This window comes from Chaetura pelagica, unplaced genomic scaffold, assembly GCF_000747805.2.
Source record: "Chaetura pelagica isolate M959 unplaced genomic scaffold, ChaPel_1.0 scaffold174, whole genome shotgun sequence".
NCBI classification, from domain to species: domain Eukaryota; kingdom Metazoa; phylum Chordata; class Aves; order Apodiformes; family Apodidae; genus Chaetura; species Chaetura pelagica.
In genome coordinates this window covers 2,095,076-2,113,619 of record NW_009953722.1, presented here as the reverse complement: position 1 = coordinate 2,113,619, position 18,544 = coordinate 2,095,076, and the positions used below count along the sequence as shown (strand labels likewise).

Genomic DNA, 18,544 nt, shown 5'->3' with positions numbered 1-18,544 from the left:
AAGCACAGCATTTCTTGCACTTTTCCCTCCAGCATCCTCCCCTTCCTCATCCTCAGCAGTTGGCCTCTTCGGGCCGCTGAAGCAGGTTAGATGTGGCTTGCCCTGAGTAAGTCATCTACATTAGTTTTTCCTCTTTAATTAAAGAGTTCTGTGAAACAATTTATGAGAACTTATTTGCTAAGGGAAAGCAAGCAATGCAGTGCTCCACACACATTTACAAAGACAAACATGCTCTTTCCAAATTAATTTTGTTCCCCCAAAAACCCCTATGGAAGGCAAAGCAGAGAGAATGGTAAAGGATTTGCTGAAGAAGTGAAGTTCATTTTAAGTCAGTGTACCATGTACAAATGCTGTCTTGCAAATAGGTTTATTTAATTTAAACCTTAGATCTGTCAAGTTCCATTACTTCAAATGGAGTCTGTCATTCCTTGACTTCATTATAAATCAGGATTATATTACAATTTATGTTAGGTAAAGTCACTGCTTCAATAGGAGCCAGTAAAAAAATTACACAGCAGTCAGTAAATAGAGCAAAGTCACTGCACTGTTCTTGAAAGGCAAAAAGTCATCTTGCTAAATGAAGGTCCAAGCTGTCCTGTATCAAGACTGTTCCTAATAAATAAAAGACCTCTGGGAAAAGTGCTGAGCATACGCTGGATCTATTTTCAGCTTGCATCAGCAGCTGCTGCCCCTGGGATCGCATCTTTGCTCATACCCTACACCATATGTAATCACTCCAGTGCTGCAACCAGTAAGATAATGAAAGAGCATGGCATAAATCTATAGTTGAGTGGAATGCTAAATGAGAAAAATAATACAAAAAAGGGGGAAATAAACCACATTTTCAAGTCATTAGGAAGAAAGACTTTGACATATGAAGTGTTGCAACCATTAATAGCACTTATCATATAGAGTGGAGACAAAGAGACAAATTAATCAAACTGACAGAACTGGGACATTTTATGCTAATGCAGGCTCCTGGGTTTTCGTTTGTATTCCTCTGTGTCTGGAAAACTGATACCATTACAGGGCAGGAAATTGCATGAATAACATGCAACAGATCATAAAAATTCACACACCAAGTGCAGAAACACTGCCAAAAGCACTGTAAAAACAAGGCTAGAGACCTCAACAGAGGAACTACCAACAGCTAATGAATGCAAATAAGTACAGGAATATTTCCCATCCGTGCATAACAATGAGACACAGGCTGTGACTCTGCAGTCTCCAATACTGTAGGTAAAATAAAGCCTGGGGAGTGAACATAGATAGCTGGGGGAACTATTGGCCAAGCCAGGGTCTGAATTTGTTTGCAGCATTGCAGCCAGCAGTTTAAAGCCACTGGGGAACTGGCATAGCCAAGTGTTGCCCCTGTCTAAACATATTGCTATGTTGGATTTAATTTAACATTTCAGGTAGAAGAAAGAGGGGGAGGAGGATGAAAGAGGAAATAAAACAGAGCCACAAAACAGTGCACAGTCATACTGAGCAAAAATCCCCTCACCCTGTGCAAATCCACAGAACACAGTAAAAACCCTGGCAGATGAAGACATCTTAGACATAATTTGTTTGGGAAATACGAAACGCGCTTGCCGTCCAAAGCCACAGCCGTGTTGTAAGGGGCAGAAAATGGCAAGAACTGTAGGAATGCTGGGCAGGGCATGGTGTAACGTGGGAGCTTGCCAAGGTTACTTCACTTGTCGTAAAGGCTTCTCAAGGACCTTTAAATACTTTGGCAAAACAGAGCACTGGTGAAGTGCAAAGACCTCATCAGCTGCAGAAACAACAAATGACAAATACATTCACTCAATGGGCACCCACAGCACTGCTCATCATTCTCCATTTTTATGTAAAATGATGCTGCCTCCTTCTATGGTAGTTACCATCCAACTAAGGCGAAGACTTACTCTGGGGGGTAAAAGGAGTAAAGCTGATGCCTTTTGGAGCTATGTAATTTCCAGCACTGCTCTCACCTTCCCCAGAATAGATCTATACACAGCTGACAGGATTGAGCAAGAGCATTCATGTACTGATACTCCATGCACAAAAAGGGTGAGGAAATGCCAGCATGCCCAGGGGTGGCTGCCATCCTGAAGAATGAACAGAGTTCAAGTCCTTTCCACATTTGGTGCCTCGTGTTCGAAGGCAGCAGGGCAGAAGCTGTGTTACCCGAACAGAGATGGGCACAGAGAGCACGCAATACAGAGGCCAGCTCTCCATCTGCTCTTCATCAGCTCACTGTGGAGATTTTACAGAGTTTTTGCCATATGAGCAGGATTTATCTGCAAACCTCAAAATCTTTCTGTGCCTTCGATCACTACTAGAGTCTCAGCACAGTGCTTGGCATAGTACCAAAAATGGCACACACACACTGGTCCAAAAGCTTTCCAAAGACAATCATGGTGTAATCTCTTTTTCTAACAGGAGAAATTAGAAACAGGCATTCATTAATTCCTGTAAAGACACACTCATCCAACAGACTGAACACCTTTCTCCCTTCCCTTAAAAAAAGAGCATAGACAGTAAGTTACAAAAAGGCCTCATGAAAATTTTAGCTTTAAGAAATTTTAATATAAGGCGGAAAGAAATTTGATCAGTTTTAATTATGTTGATTTCTTGTGCTCTTTGCAATAGCAACAACACCTTTGAATTCTCTTAAGAACACCTGACATGATGTGAACTCATAACACCTGATCCTTTCTTTTCTTCTACCTGCAATCAGAGCAATTCGGGATAAGAAAGTGTAGTTGAGAGTAAAGCATCCAGTCCTGAAAGGGAATGTTTAGAGAGGTCTTTACTACCACCTTACCATTCAACCAAGAGGTAGAAAGCACACAAGAAATGACCATGAATTTTCATTCTCCTTTAGCTATGTAATTCCTCTTCAGAAAACCAGTTTCAAAACCAGACTGTAACACCAACAAACAATTCAGAGTAAAATAGTATCTGAGAACTAAGCTGAGAGTCCAAGAGCAGATGAAGCAAACAGCCTAGGCCCTGAGGCTGGGATTTACTCAAAACCCTCTGACCTCACTGTGAAGAGCAGCTTACAGTGTGCAGTGCTTGTCTGCCCTACAGAGCTGCTTGGAGGAGGTCTAGCACAGCAGGCCTGACAGCATCTCCCACTAGGGTCACCTCAGCTGTGCACCATCTGCTGAAGACAGTGGCCAGAATGTGATCACATGCTTGCCTTCAACAATTTACCTGCCTATGCCCTCTCAACGGAGGTTTCCAATTGGGAAGTTCATGCATAACAGTGAAACAAATCCTGTAAGAGAAGGATTAGGCTCAACTTTGAAAAGGAAAACAAAACCAAGCCTGAGGTAGCTCTTACTGGGTGTTCTCAGTCCTCCAAGAGACACTGAAGAAAGGGAAAGAAGAAAAGGAATTATTGATTTAAAGGTTTCTGTCGCTACTGTAAGCAACTCTCTGCTTGCTGAATGCTGTGATGACTTTGTAAACGTGAACAAGTTTATTTGAAGAATGCCCCAATGCCTACTTATATCATAGATACCTCTTAATTCTTCACTTCCATGGTCAATGGAACAAGTATTATTTATCCTTAATGGCTAATGCTTATTTAAATCAGGCAAAAGTGACAAGGATAGATAGCTCTTATGAAAGACAGCCAACTCTGTATTTTTTGTGCCTTGCATTTGACAAATTAATTCAGACATTTAAAACATAGCCTTGGTTTGATGTGTCCAGTCTCCTGAAAATGAAAAAGTTCAAGGAATAGACAGAAACTGCTTTATTTGGTTTTATGTCCAGACAAAAACACCATATGCAGAAAGCCATCCATGGGGGAACATGGAAATCTGCAGTCAGATAAAAACAGAGTTAAAAAATAGTTCAATTCAACAGGCAGATGGAATGGCTGGAGACCCATCCACCTCCAGTCCAGCCTTCCCTTCTGGAAGCAGAAATGAGCAGTAGTCCTCTGTGGAAAGCAGAAGGGAAGTTGTCAGGATTTGCCTTTCCCCAGCTTTTTCCTGTCTTGAAAGGTTACTGGCTCCAACCCTGTCCTTTGAAAGAAACAGGAAATTACTTGAGCTTATTTTGTTTTTACTTGACTAAGAATCCCCTGACAGGGAAATTCTCTGTGAAGGCTGTCTGTGTGTCTCTGGAGAGAGAGGTGGCTGGCATGTTGTACTATAGCTGTGTGGTCAGAGATGGAAAGATATTTTGCTTTCAGATTTGTTTAAGGCTTGTTTCTTACTAGCTGCAGACACATGAAATAGAGGACCACAGGTCTGAATTTCAAAGGTAAGCAAAAACCCAACACATTTCCCACAAGCAAAAGCTTTACTTAGCTAAACATTTAGCCTCAGCCTCCTCATTGACAGTTTGATGAAAATTCAGGACCACTTTGTCAAAAGCAATTTTTTCCTGAAACTGAGATCTGTATTGGTGAATTTTGCATAGATAATATTTTTCTTTAAATCTACATTTTTTACCTTGAAACACTACCACAGATTGCATCCCCACACATTCTAGAAACGTAAAGAGGTATATGCACAGACTAGGGAATTTAGTCCTATCACAATTCAAGGCAACCAAACTTCAAGTAGAGTATTATGAAGTGTTTGATGGACTGGATGCCCGTGCCTCTTTAAACTATTAATATAGTCCAGGCATATGTCTGTGTCAACGATCTATTTGGATGGTCTTCTTTCTATTTTACTATCCCAACAAACCCACCTCAGCCCTGGCCTTGGAAAGCATATCTGACACCACAGGAGCAGAAGGAAGCACTGAGGATACAACATAGTTCATAGAATCATAGAATCATCATAGAATCCTAGGGGTTGGAAGGGACCTCGAAAGATCATCTAGTCCAACCCCCCTGCCAGAGCAGGGTCACCCAGAGCACATCACACAGGAACACATCCAGGTGGGTTTTGAATGTCTCCAGTGAGGGAGACTCCACAACCTCCCTGGGCAGTCTGTTCCAGTGCTCTGTCACTCTTACAGTAAAAAAATTTTTTCGGATATTCACCTTGAACTTCCTATGCTCCAATTTACACCCATTACCCCTTGTCCTATCACTGGTCATCACTGAGAAAAGCCTAACTCCGTCCCCCTGACACTCACCCCTTACATATTTGTAAACATTGATGAGGTCACCCCTCAGTCTCCTTTTCTCCAAGCTAAAGAGACCCAGCTCCCTCAGCCTTTCCTCATAAGGGAGATGTTCCACTCCCCTAATCATCTTCGTAGCTCTGCGCTGGACTCTTTCGAGCAGTTCCCTGTCCTTTTTGAACTGAGGGGCCCAGAACTGGACACAATACTCCAGATGTGGCCTCACCAATGCAGAATAGAGGGGGAGGAGAACCTCTCTTGACCTACTAACCACACCCTTTCTAATGCACCCCAGGATGCCATTGGCCTTCTTGGCCACAAGGGCACATTGCTGGCTCATGGTCATCCTCCTGTCTACCAGGACCCCCAGGTCTCTTTCACCTACACTACTCTCCAGCAGTTCAGCCCCCAACCTGTACTGGGACATGGTGTTGTTCTTCCCCAAATGTAAAACTCTGCACTTCCCCTTGTTGAATTTCATCATGTTTCTCCCCGCCCAACTCTCCAACCTATCTAAGTCTCTCTGAATGGCAGCACAGCCTTCTGGTGTGTCAGCCACTCCTCCCAGCTTAGTGTCATCAGCAAACTTGCTGAGGGTACATTCTATACCCTCATCCAGGTCGTTGATGAAGATGTTGAACAACACCGGTCCCAGTACCGACCCCTGTGGGACTCCACTAGTCACACACCTCCAACCAGATTCTGCCCCATTGACTACAACTCTCTGACTCCTTCCTTTCAACCAGTTCCTAATCCACCTCACTTCCTGATCACCAAACCCATACCTGATCAACTTTTCTACAAGGATGCTGTGGGAGACGGTGTCAAATGCTTTACTGAAATCAAGATAAACCACATCTACCGCTCTACCATCATCTATCCACCTAGTAATTTCCTCATAGAAGGCTATGAGGTTAGTCAAACATGATTTACCCTTGATAAAACCATGTTGACTGCTCTTGATGACCCCCATGTCCTTGATGTGCCTGGAGATAGTGCCAAGAACAAGTTGTTCCATCACCTTTCCAGGGATGGAGGTGAGGCTGACCGGTCTATAGTTACCCGGGTCCTCCTTCTTGCCCTTCTTGTAGACTGGAGTGACATTTGCTATCCTCCAGTCCTCAGGCACCTCACCTGTTGCCCATGACTTACTGAAGATGATGGAGAGTGGCCTAGCAATGACCTCCGCCAGCTCCCTCAGCACCCTTGGGTGCATTCCATCTGGACCCATTGATTTATGGATGTCCAGATTACTCAACTGATCCCTAACCCAATCCTCATCTACCATGTCAAACTCTTCCTCTATCTTGACTTCTTCTGGGGCTATATGAATCTGGGGCTCATAGGGAGACCCTGCAGGAGTGAAGACAGAGGCAAAGAAGGCATTCAGCACCTCTGCCTTCTTTATATCCTCTGTCACCAGGGCTCCCACCTCATTCCTCAATGGGCCAATATTGCCTCTAGTGCTAGTTTTGCTAGCTATGTATTTGAAAAAGCCCTTTCTATTATCCTTAACCTGACTTGCAAGGTTAAGTTCCAAGGAGGCCTTAGCTTTCCTAATTGCCTCCCTACATCCTCTGACAACAGTCCTATATTCCTCCCACGTGACCAGCCCCTCCTTCCATGATCTGTAGATTTTCCTTTTCCAACTTAAGTTTGCTAGCAGTTCCTTTTTTAACCATGCAGGTCTCCTAGCACCCTTACTAGATTTCCTAACCATTGGGACGCTCTGATCCTGTGCTTGCAAGAAGTGGTCCTTGAATGTTGACCAGCTATCTTGAGCCCCTTTACCTTCTAGCACCCTGTCCCATGGGATTTCCCTTAACAGTTGATTGAGGAGGCCAAAGTTTGCCCTGCGGAAGTCCAGGGTTCTGGTCCTGCTGGGTATTTTGTTCCTTCCACACAGGATCCTGAACTCCACCATCTCGTGATCACTGCAGCCAAGACTGAATCCATCCTAGGATCCTAGTTGCTGAATCCATCCTAGGTCACATCTGCAAAACCTCTCTACACTTCTTACAGTAAGTTTGTACACTTCCATTTCTCTGAAGTGTTGCTCTGAAATGATAAGCAGCTGCTTTAGGGAATGATGCAGAGCACATCCCTTCCCAAGCCCAAATACATATTCAACTAAATATGGTTGCTTCAACACTAAAACAAAGGTGCCTAATTTTGGGGGGCCTGAAAACCCACAAGGCTGATTAGCTCTCAGTCAAAGAGATCAAGTCTTGATAGGTATCTATCAACCTATTGTTTTGGATAGATGGGTTGTCCAAAAGCTACAGTAATACAGGAAAGAAGTTTTAAAATCTTGCTCTAAGTATCAAGATTTTTTTTATTTTTTTTTTTTTTTTAAATAAGACTTTCCTTGAACCTGGGTCTGCAATAGCTCTGTCACTTAGGCAAAAATTCCCAAATAAGCATCCTCAAAGTGCCCCAGTTGCCTGGTAAGGGGCTGGAAGCATTTATAGCATTTCACAGACTCTTTCTGGCCTGTTCCATGCCTCCAAGACTACTTTCCTCTTGGATGTGGTAGTTCCAGCAGCTCTTATCATGGCAGCACAAGGACCTCAGGGGTGGTGCAGGAAGAGCAGGCAGAGAACACCGGGTAAAGCCCATCCCTCACCCAGGACCAATCAGCCAGATAAGAGCAGCTCCATCCCACCCCAATCACCTTGAGAAGTGCTGCGACTAGTTTGAAAATCCCTTCAATGCCTCCTGCATGCTTAGGAGATACAAATGGAAGAAAATGAGATTGAAAGCCTGGCTGAGGAGCGATTAGCAGGAAGCTCTGTGTTCTGATACACAGGGTGCTCTGGGACCAGCAGCTGTGGCAGCTGTGGGTCAGTCTGTTCACCTCGGTGTGAGGTAATGTGAACCAGAGGGTTTAGAGAGAGGTAAACATAGCTGAGCGTTTCACACAAGGTGATTTAATCATCACTGACCTGATGCACAGACCTGTGCCGTAATTCCCATCTGATGCATCAGCTTCCACCCCAGCATTTGCAGAGAGGTGATGACAGTACTTTATTTGTTCGCAAGAGACCTCAAAAACCTACTGCTGAACGTTTTATGTTGCCATTATTTAACTTCAGAGCTGATACGTCTACATTCCAGCTGTCTAGTGACACCTTGTTTATATACTGGTTTTACTGAAAGTGCTAGTACCACAATTCTCTGCTGTTCTCAGCCCAGCCATGACTACTTTAACTGCAGACCCCCGGGCTAGCAGAAGTTCCTGGATCACAGAAAGAAATTCCTGGTGCCATTTCAGTCATGAATTAACCTTCCCTTATTCACAAAGTCTTCTAAAGCCTCCATCACTGGCTCTTAAGTGACACAAGAGATTCAGAGTGCGAACTTTGAGCAATAAATAAATACCCAAATAGAAAACAAAGTTAAAAAAGGAAAATATTTCAACTACTTCTGTGTGCAGGAAACAGACAGTTACACTTAACCACATACTTTGATGCCACCCGCTCTTATAAGGTCAGATTAGAGGAAACTGAAGGACAGAAAAGTTTATCAGCAAATCTGGTCTGTGTTATCTTAGGATCTTAAATTCCACTCAACTACATCTGTACTGAACTACAAACTTATTCAAGGGGTGTCTAAAGCTTGTCCCTCTCCAAGGCCATTTGCCTTAGAATTAAGAAACAACGTACAGTCATACACATCACTGAGAAATTTGTTGCTAAAATTACACACAGCAAATTTTTCAGTTGATTTTAATCTGGCTTCAAAAAAACTGCCAGTGGCTCTCATATCTTTCCCCAGTAAATTAAAACATGCTTCCTAGAGATATGACTGATATTTTCTTTTACTTTAAACCTTTAAACCACCACCCAAGCCTCCTTTCAAGCTCTTTCAGAGAAGTTAAATCTCATTTTTAAAACAAGCCAAGCCTGGGCTAGATAGAAGTGTAGTTTGACCAAGTACAGCTGCTCCTATTTATTTATTTTATTAAATCAAATAACGTGCCTAAGGACACAGCTTTTAGTAGTGTTAGGCTGCACTGGGACTCGGAGGTGTCTGCTGGTGGTCTCCCAACAAAGTGGGAGAGATGAAAATTCAGCGCTGCACAAAAGTCCTGGAATAAACCAGACATCTCTCTCTTCAGAGCTTGCACTGAACATGTAACACAGTGTGTCTACTTGTTCCTCTAAAAAACTCAGCAGCCTGCCCGTAAAATTCACAAAGAGCATCTCATTCCCAAATTCTAGTATGCTTCAATAGTCTTCTGCTCACCCGAAACCCATATTTCACTTCTAAATTGAACCATACTTCTTAGCCTTAACGTTTGTTGACTGCTGCACTGCGTCATCCGAATACATGCCCTATTCCACCCTGTTAAATGTTCAGTTTCACTGGTAGCTGAGAAAAACAGTCAATCTGACATTATACACTGGGGAATCCTTGTCAGAAAGTACTGTACAGATATAAAACCTTATCTTCTTTGGGCCTTGGGAACTCTAACAAAACAAAGCTTGGTAATGGGATCAGAAAGTACCGTACAGGTTGTGGTCTCTGATGTGGTGAAGCTGAGAGGTGTCTTCTCTGGGCCTTATCTTTCTGTTATTCAAATGCTTAGTCTGTATTTCTGGACTCTTAAAAGAGCAGATAGTTTCTTGGCATTAAAGAAATGCAAAGGTTGTTTTTTCTTTTCAAGGGAGAAAAAGCAAAAATAAGAGAATCAAAGCTGGAGGGGGAGGAGAGGAGGAGATCTTTCAGTCTGCAGGGCCAGAGTGCTAACAGTGTTCAGGTGCAGTCATGGCTCAACCACCTCATTTTCATTCATGCCCAATCCAACAAAATACACCTCCTGTTACACACATTTATTGCTTCTGCTCATGCCTTTAGCATAGTATACCTCTAGGACTTATTCTTTGAGACATCTTTTACATTTTAGATTATGTTTGTCACGTTAAAGTGAGAAGGTTTCCACACTGAAAACCACCTTTTCCACAGTGAATGCAATCACAGTCAATCAGCCCGATTTAGCACTACTGGTAGGCAGGAGCCTAACAAAGGCAACAAAATTGAGTCCACTTATCTCAGTGGTGAATTTCATTCTGCACATTCATCTCCATATCTCCTTCAACAGTACATTTTTATACTCAAATAAATAGCAAAACTACCACCAAAGGGCGAGTAAGGGAGTTACTGCAGGATTCTTTCCCCTTAATGTGCCTGTATGCCCAGCTTTTGTTTTGCTCTTTTAAGCCTAACTCTCCTCACAACACAACAGAGATGTATTTCACTGCTCTCCACTGGCAAAGATCTGAGAAGGAGATGACAGAAGGAGAAGACAGCTCTCGTCAGAAAATAATGGAAGTGACACCAGGTGGAATCACAAAATCACAGAATCCTAGGGGTTGGAAGGAACCTTGAAAGATCATCTAGTCCAACCCCCCTGCCAGAGCAGGGTCACCCAGAGCACATCACACAGGAACGTGTCCAGGCGGGCTTGAATGTCTCCAGCAAAGGAGACTCCACAACCTCTCTGGGCAGCCTTTTTCAGGGCTCTGTCACTCTCACAGTAAAGAAGCTTTTTCTGATGTTTATGTGGAACCTCCTATGTTCCAGTTTGCACCCATTGCCCCTTGTCCTATCACTAGACATCACTGAAAAAAGCCTGGTTCTGTCCTCCAGCCACTCGCCCGTAACATATTTGTAAACATTGATGAGGTTGCCCCTCAGTCTCTTCTCCTCCAAGCAAAGGAGACCCAGCTTCTTCAGCCTTTCCTTATCAGGGAGATGTTTCACTCCCTTAATCATCTTTGTGGCTCTGTGCTGGACTCTTTCAAGCAGTTCCCTGTCCTTCTTGAACTGAGGGGCCCAGAACTGGACACAATATTCCAGATGTGGCTGCATCAAGGTAGAATAGAGGGGGAGGAAAACCTCCCTTGACCTACTAACCATACTCTTTCTGACACACCCCAGGATGCCATTGGCCTTCTTGGCCACAAGGGCACATTGCTGGCTGATGGTTATCCTCCTGTCCATCAGGACCCCAGGTCTCTTTCTGCTGTACTGCTCTCCAGCAGGTCAGCCTCCAACCTGTGCTGGTACATGGGGTTGTTCTTCCCCAGATGCAAGACTCTACGCTTGCCCTTGTTGAATTTCATCAAGTTTCTCCCCGCCCAACTCTCCAGCCTGTCCAGGTCTTGCTAAATTGGCAGCACAGCCTTCTGGTGTGTCAGCCACTCCTCCCAGTTTAGTGTCATCAGTAAACTTGCTGAGGGCACACTCTGTTCCCTCATCCAGGTCGTTGATGAAAAGTATGTGGCTAGTTTCCTCATCATACTTGAGGCACAAAAATTCAGGTAGTGCTGGAAGCTTTTGCAGGGAGACATGAATGGAATTTCATATCACATCTTGATTGCCTCATTTCTACTTTATTGCTCACCTGCTGGAAACAAAATATGGTGTTTGTACCTTGCGCTGTACTATGCAGGCAATGCACATAAAACAAGGTGCATTTCTGCCTCACAGTTTCTCCTGAACTAGTACTGTGTCATGAAAGACCTCGGAGAGTACCTAACACTCAGTTTTACCCTCACTACAGATCCGCAGCCTCCAGTCATCCTTCTGCTTGGCCAGTGTCAACAGTGTGAATCAGCATGAAAAATAACACATTCTCTACGAGGAATTTAGAAAACCAAAGACCCAACTTCCACCCATACAGACTCGCTAAAGTGGCATTGCTAAGGCAAGGCTGAAGCATGAATTAGACTGAAGCTTTTATTTGAAGCTTGATGGATACAAAGTCTTGCCACTACAAAAAGCTCTGCGGTAGAAGGGAGTGGTGGCTTTCAGGAAGGCTTTCAGGTCCCTGCCACCTCCTGAGCCAAAGCAGAATTAATTCTGGCCAGTGCTGTGAGGAACATGAATGGGTGATACAGTCATGTAAAAAGAAAACCACACTAATGCTTCCTGTTCTCTAAGAACTAACCTTAGCTACTCCTAATACATCTCTGGACTGCCAAGAAAATAAAGGTTGTTCCCTACTGTGCACTAACATCCCTCCAGCTGGGAAACAAACTTCCAAGCAGACATTTTCTCCTTTGCCCTCTTGCTCCTCTTTCCCACATTTATCACCTCTTCCGCTATAAGCGCCTGTGCAGAGCACTCCCAGCTCAGTCACTGCATTCCTTAAAGACATTATACTCATACATATACACAGTACACAGAAAGGAAAGAGACATAATATCATTTATTTCTAGAGAGATAAAAAGGAATAGTAATTGCCTGTAGCCAGCAGGGTATGTAATAGTTGACCTCCTGCATCCTGCCTTTGATTTTCTTCTCACTGCAATCATCTTTCGTTGGCTAATTCCCAGCATTTTTCCCTCAGGCTGCTGGGTTGGCATGGATGGTTAGCAGCTGCCAGTATTTCTCCTCACTGTCAGCTATGAGCTATATTAATGTTAGATGCCTGGCTCAGTCCCACCCAGGGTGCTGCATGCCTTTGCTTTCCAACATATTCAGCTTTTGCCAGCCTTGAACCCAAACCGAGCTCCTGTCTTGCCTTTCTCCATGCAAAGATTAACTGGGTGAGGGAGTTAACCTGTATCAACCGAAGATGCAGATGACAGATTTCACAGGGCTAGACCTCATGGGGCAACGACAGGTTTTACAGCAGCCGTTGAGGAGCAGTAAAGCAGTAAGAACAAAGAAATTCAGCCTGTAGTGTGTGCTTGTGCTAACATCTACTTTGAACATGATTCTCGTAATAGCAAAGAAAAGAGCTGTGTGGATAAAGAAACAAAAAAGCTCCCCAAGCACAACCCACCTCCCTCTTCCTAAAAGTGATGCTGTTACCCTTTGCCCCTTGGAAGATTTGTAAGCCACGGACATCTCATTTTAATCCTTCTGGAAGGCAGTATGTCCAGCACATAGTTCACTACGCTAAAAAAAGTCACCAGCAGTCACTCTTTGAAACTGATTCAAGGAATCTGAGATCTACAGGTAAAACTAATGAGTCTACTTGAGAAGCAAGTCAGTTTTGTAAGAGACAGGATAGTATTAGGGCAGTGTTGCAGAAAGCTAAGACTGCTGCTTCACATGATCTGCATTTAACTTCACCAGAGAGAAAGGCATTTGGTGCTCTCATGGCTGACATGACCAGGTGAAGTTGTTTTTAAATGTATGTTCCAAAGCAAAAAAAATAACTCCAGCAAGGTTGGGAATCTCATTTGTAAACTGTAGGGTTCTCATGTCACTGAGGGCTTTTTTTGTTGATGCTGCTTCTGCCTTTTCACTAACTGCAGCCTCAGCTTTCAGAAAAGCAGATGAGTAAGGTGTTTGCACAGATGATGCTCCTCTGCCCAACGCCCCAGCTTTCAGCTAGCCCACACAGGCTCTATCAGCAAAGCCAGGCAGGTAATAACAGCAAACGAAAAGCCCATCTGACGAAGCACTGGCTCCTTCTCAAGTAGAGTACCACTACAGCATGAATGACTCAATCATCTACTCGAGAGCTATTACTTGCAGCGATGAAGCAATGTTAATTGGATAATGGCCTGCTGCCAGCTAATATTGGCATGACCTACAATACCCCTGGCTGACAGCCGTGTCTCTCTCTTTATCACACCTTTTTTTGTAATCTGGATGGGAAGTGGAAACCATTAAAAAAGCCTCATAAGTGCCATTTAACTTCTTATCATGAATTAAAAGCTTAATTAAGTGCCTTGTTAGAGGAAGGAAGACCAGTTTTCGTGATTAAATAAAACAAAACAACAGTTAGGGGTATGGAGTGAACGAGTAAGTTTACAGCTTAAAACTCAGCTCTTGGAAAATACTAATTTTGAGTTGCATTTAACAGCAGCCACTAGAGGAAAACTGCACAATTGCTGAAAATATACCCTGGGTGAAAAGCGGGTGAGTTTCTACTTGTTTACCAGGAACTGCAAACAAAGAGAAAAGTGTAGAAGTTAAGAGCTAACAGTCAATTTTTAGTAGCTGTAGGCAGCTGACACACTCCATTCCTCTAACTCTGCTCTGATGGCTGATAGTCCACACACCACAGCCACATATGAGCCCTTGTTATTAATGTTGATGGCTTTCCAAGCATTTGTCTACAAGCAAAAAATGTGTTGCTTTAACAAGAGGTGTTGTACAAAATCAAATTGCCAAGGCTAGCACTAAAGGGTTTGTGGAAACTCTTCAGTCAGTGCAGAATTAGCTCCATACTGACTTAGCTTAAGTTGATTAGGGAAAGGTTTGAACCAAGGCACATAAAGTCATGCTTGAACTGACCTGAAATGTCTAACACAAGGTTTTGCAGCGGTTTAAAACCCTGTAAGTGCAAATAGTTCCAATTCTGTGTGTGCACAATGTCTCCCAACTGAAATGACTGGCGTATCATGAAGACTGCTCTCACTTGTCATTGGATATAAACAAGAAATAATGCAAAAAACATCTGTTCACTGTTTAGCTAGTTAACAATGTCTGGATGCCAGATTAACAAACAGATCACAACATGCTATGAAGGCAAAAAAGAAAAAAGGTCTGTAATTCAGACTTCAGAGGCAGATTTACTGATCTGAATAATCAAAAATAAATTATTTTGTTTTGATGTTAAGCTTTCTCACATCAATATTACATGAGTGTAAACCCTTTATATAGAGAGGTTTATCCAGCTCCAGCATCAAAACTTTGAGACAGTATATTAATAATGCCCAACTGCATGCTTTAGCAGTTTTCAAACCACTCCAGAATTTAAAATGCAACATTTGCACGGTTGGCTTAAAAATATATTTGCTAATTTAGGAGAGATTGTCACTCTTGGAAAAGTTTCGAACAGTTAAGACTATATTTAAAAATCATTTTCAATCTCTGTTTTTCTACAACAATTATATGCCAACATAAATTGTCTCTAAGCATGGAAAACATACTGGCTCAGGACATTAACTTTCAACTTTTGTTTGAAACTTTTCTACTGGAAGAGTAACCCCCGACATGACAGCTTAAGTCAGTTTTCACATATACCTTTAGAAATAATTCAAGAGGTGCCAGAGCTCTGCAGACATGGACTAAAAACAATAGCCCTGGAAAGAGCCATTAGCTTGTGAACTGAAAAAAACCCTGCTATCTTCTTTTAATGTACTAAAAAGAAGATGTTTTTTCCCTTGCTCTATCAGCTCTTAAAAAACAGGAGTTTCTCAGTTCCTTTTGTGGAGAGCTCTGATGCTGTTCTTTGTTGGAGGCACTTCCCATATCTACAGGAAGACAAATCTTTATGCTTTAAACCTTTGGAGTCATATGAACTGGCTTACCCAGTGCAGACACACCATCCCAACACAGGACTAGCTTACTAAGTGCAGACACATCACCCCTCCGCCACCCTGCTCCTTCCAGTGGTCTGCGGCTGGGGATCTCACCGCCACTGTGATTAGAAATCTACTAATTTCCAATCTACTTTTACTAAAAGCCAGTTGAAACCAATCAATGCTTGTGTCACTACTAGTCTTTTAGTATTAAAGAAAAATGCCTCCTCTCAGCTATTCATCTCCTCTGCCTGAAGGGAGTTGCAGCATGTTGCACCTGCAGGATGAACCTGACATGGTCCTGTCTTCTCCTTTAGGCCAGGCTCCTTCTTCTGCACATCTCAGTCACTCCTGTATTTGCTTATTTGAATTCCAGTTATTTTTCTTTATCTAACTGTACCTGAATCATACATGGAAGTCTCACATAGGCTTTGCAGAAGACCACTGATACTCTCCAGTATCTTCCTATGTGTGCATGTGTCATCTCTTTGCTCCCACTCTTGCTTTGTCGTGCAAAAGGTATGTGGCACTGACTGAGACTTGATTGTTCCACTGGAAATTATTAGCGGACACTTTAGAATCATAGTGCGCATCCTAGCGCATCCTCTGCGATACCTTTTAACTCCTATGCAAAATGTCTGGGTTGAAATTTCTTCATGAGTAATATTCAGTGTCAAGACTCATGAAGTCACACACGGTGACCTACTTCTTCTAATGCTCTCCAACTTGTGCCGTGACAACATCACGATGCCTCTGAAGTCTCTGGAGAGCTAAACCAGAGGGGGGAAAATCATGTGTGACACTTCAGGACCTGTCATCATCTAAAAACACATTGTGCTGCCTCACGGGCAAATGTTGGTGAAAAAGCCTCTGTATTCCAGAGTACCTTCCCACTGATTGACTGCCATCCCCTCCTTGGGGACACCACTGACCCTTGTTCCCCTCATTGCAGCTGGAGATGCCAGGCAGGCAGTGCTGAGGCAGAGGGTGAGGGCAGCCCTGGCCAGCAGGCACATGCTGCCCGTGGGCAGCAAAGCCACCAGCGTGCCCTATGGTACCTGCACTGTCACGTCCGTATGGCTGTGAGGAAATTACAGTGGGGGTGGAAGCCAGCCAGTGAGATTTTGTGGTAAAATAAACTTTCCAGTGAGGTATTTTCTAAGTCCCTTGGCTTCCTGCTGTGGGAGCCACGCTGCATGAGAAAAACCCTGCTTTTTGACAGACTGTGTTCATGGTTTCTTGATGGAAAACACACGGCCTGAAGCAGTCAAATCCCAAACTTGTCATGATGGGAGGCGAGAGGAAGCAGGGCTGAAGGAGGTGCACGAGTGGGGAAAGAAGAGGACGAGGATATGAGCTGTTAGAGAAGAGTGGACAGCAATGAGACTCCCAACAATGTGACAGCTCAAATGATTTTACAACAATAACCTGCCATCTAGCAGCCACATTACCCCTTTTAAATTTCCTGTCTGGAAGAGCAGAATATCAGGGTCCTGACAACGCCCTGAACGCAGCTATGGTAATTAAGTGTTTGGGTACAACTCCCTCGGCAGCAGTCACAAAAGCGAGCTGAAGCATCTTAAAGCTTTCACACCATAATCGTTACCCGTTACTGCTGGTATGGAAGGCTGCCATGAACATGTCCATCCTTCAGCTATTCATAACACACCCAAACACAAAATCCACATCCAGAACTGTGTCAGGCCAGGCACTGACACCCACGCCGCGCTCCCCTCGGCAACCTTCGCACACCAGGGAGCTCTTCCTCACCGCGCGGGGGGGAAGGGGCTCGTGTTCACAGCCAGGGCCCGGGGACATACTGTACCTCTTCCGGCAGGCTGACCACCAGCTCATTTTCCGTCTGCCCTACCAAGGCCTGCAAGAAGTACTCGCTGCAGGCAGCCAGCACAGCCCGGTGGGCGCGGAACTCCTTCCCCTCCACGATCAGCGTCACGTCACAGAGAATGTCCTGCTTGCGCTGGTCATTTAAGCAGAGGAGAATATTGGTACAGTGCACCGTTGACTCATACACATACATGGGGGAGTCAGTCTTCTCATCCACAGACATGCCGTTCACACCCTGCAGGGGAGAAGGGAGGAAGAAAACACAAACAAGGTGGTGAGGAGCAACGCAGCTGCCAGGCCAACGTGGCACAGTGGGATGCTGCCTGACTTCTGGATACCCAGGGACCACAGCCCAGCGGCCCATTAATTCTTAAATGTGAGCAAGTTGCTTGGGGAAGGTACTGGGAAGGGTGTTCACTTCCACCAGCTTTAATTCTGCTGTGCTTTGATTACATACTCCTCCACTACCTTCCCCGTTCAAAACCAAAACAGGGTTTAGATGGACTGCAAAGTGCTTTCCTTCAACCACCCACAATTTTTGATTTAGCAGAGGCAATAACATGGGGACATGGGAAATTTTAGAAGATTTTAGCAAAATAAGCAAGAATGACTGTCCCTTCTTCTAACAGTGAAAAAAGGGGCTTTGTGCTTGCTTCTGTTACTTTCAGATCAAGGGAAAAAAACCCCTCAAAACCCCAGTCTGTTCTCCAGTTGACAGGCAGCGCTGTTTGTTCACAGCTCAGCTCAAGCGAAAGGTAAGGTGGAACTGTCCTCAGTGAAGCCAAACCACTAACTACAGCAACTTTGTTTCTCAATCAGAATTAGAGTGATTTTATGCCTTAAGAGGAAGAGAAAGAAAGTGGCTTCAGAAGAAGTCTGTTTCCACCTATGGAAAGCAACATGCCTTCAACAGCAGTTTAATGGCATTTACAGAGAACAGCGTTTTTGGAATTCCAGACCCACAAACATAAGAAAACCCTTTGACCTGTGTGGAGGTCCAGCCCCAGGTGGAAGGGCAGCATGTGGCTGCTGGGGCTGCTCCTGCCTGCAGATAAGTCTCCCCCTCCTGACAGCAGAGCAGAGGTTGGAAGCATGCAAGACACCTGTTAAAACTGTCTGAGCCGGAATTTATTTGCCTGCTGTTCTGCAACTTCTGACACATGTACAACTGGCAATGCCTCTGGATGTGGAGACTGGACTTGTGGTGGTGATGGGGATCAGTTTCCCCCAACATTGCAGGAACCCCCTTTGCATTTGAACATGTTGGACTAATCCTTTCACCCAAAACTTTCTGCCCAGCACCAAAACTGAATGCTCTTTGCATTTTTTTTCCATTTTAGTTTCTC

General features: G+C 44.0%; 1 protein-coding gene across 1 annotated transcript in view; it reads right to left on the bottom strand.

Moving 5' to 3' along the window:
- The window catches only part of LOC104391278 (transcription regulator protein BACH2-like), a 32,895-nt gene extending 15,474 nt beyond the window's left edge, over nucleotides 1–17,421 (bottom strand). The window contains exon 1 of the mRNA XM_010000534.1: nucleotides 17,179–17,421. Within this exon, the coding sequence (XP_009998836.1) occupies nucleotides 17,179–17,421 (243 nt within the window). The remainder of the gene's footprint in view (nucleotides 1–17,178) is intronic.
- Between the last annotated feature and the right edge of the window lie 1,123 nt (nucleotides 17,422–18,544).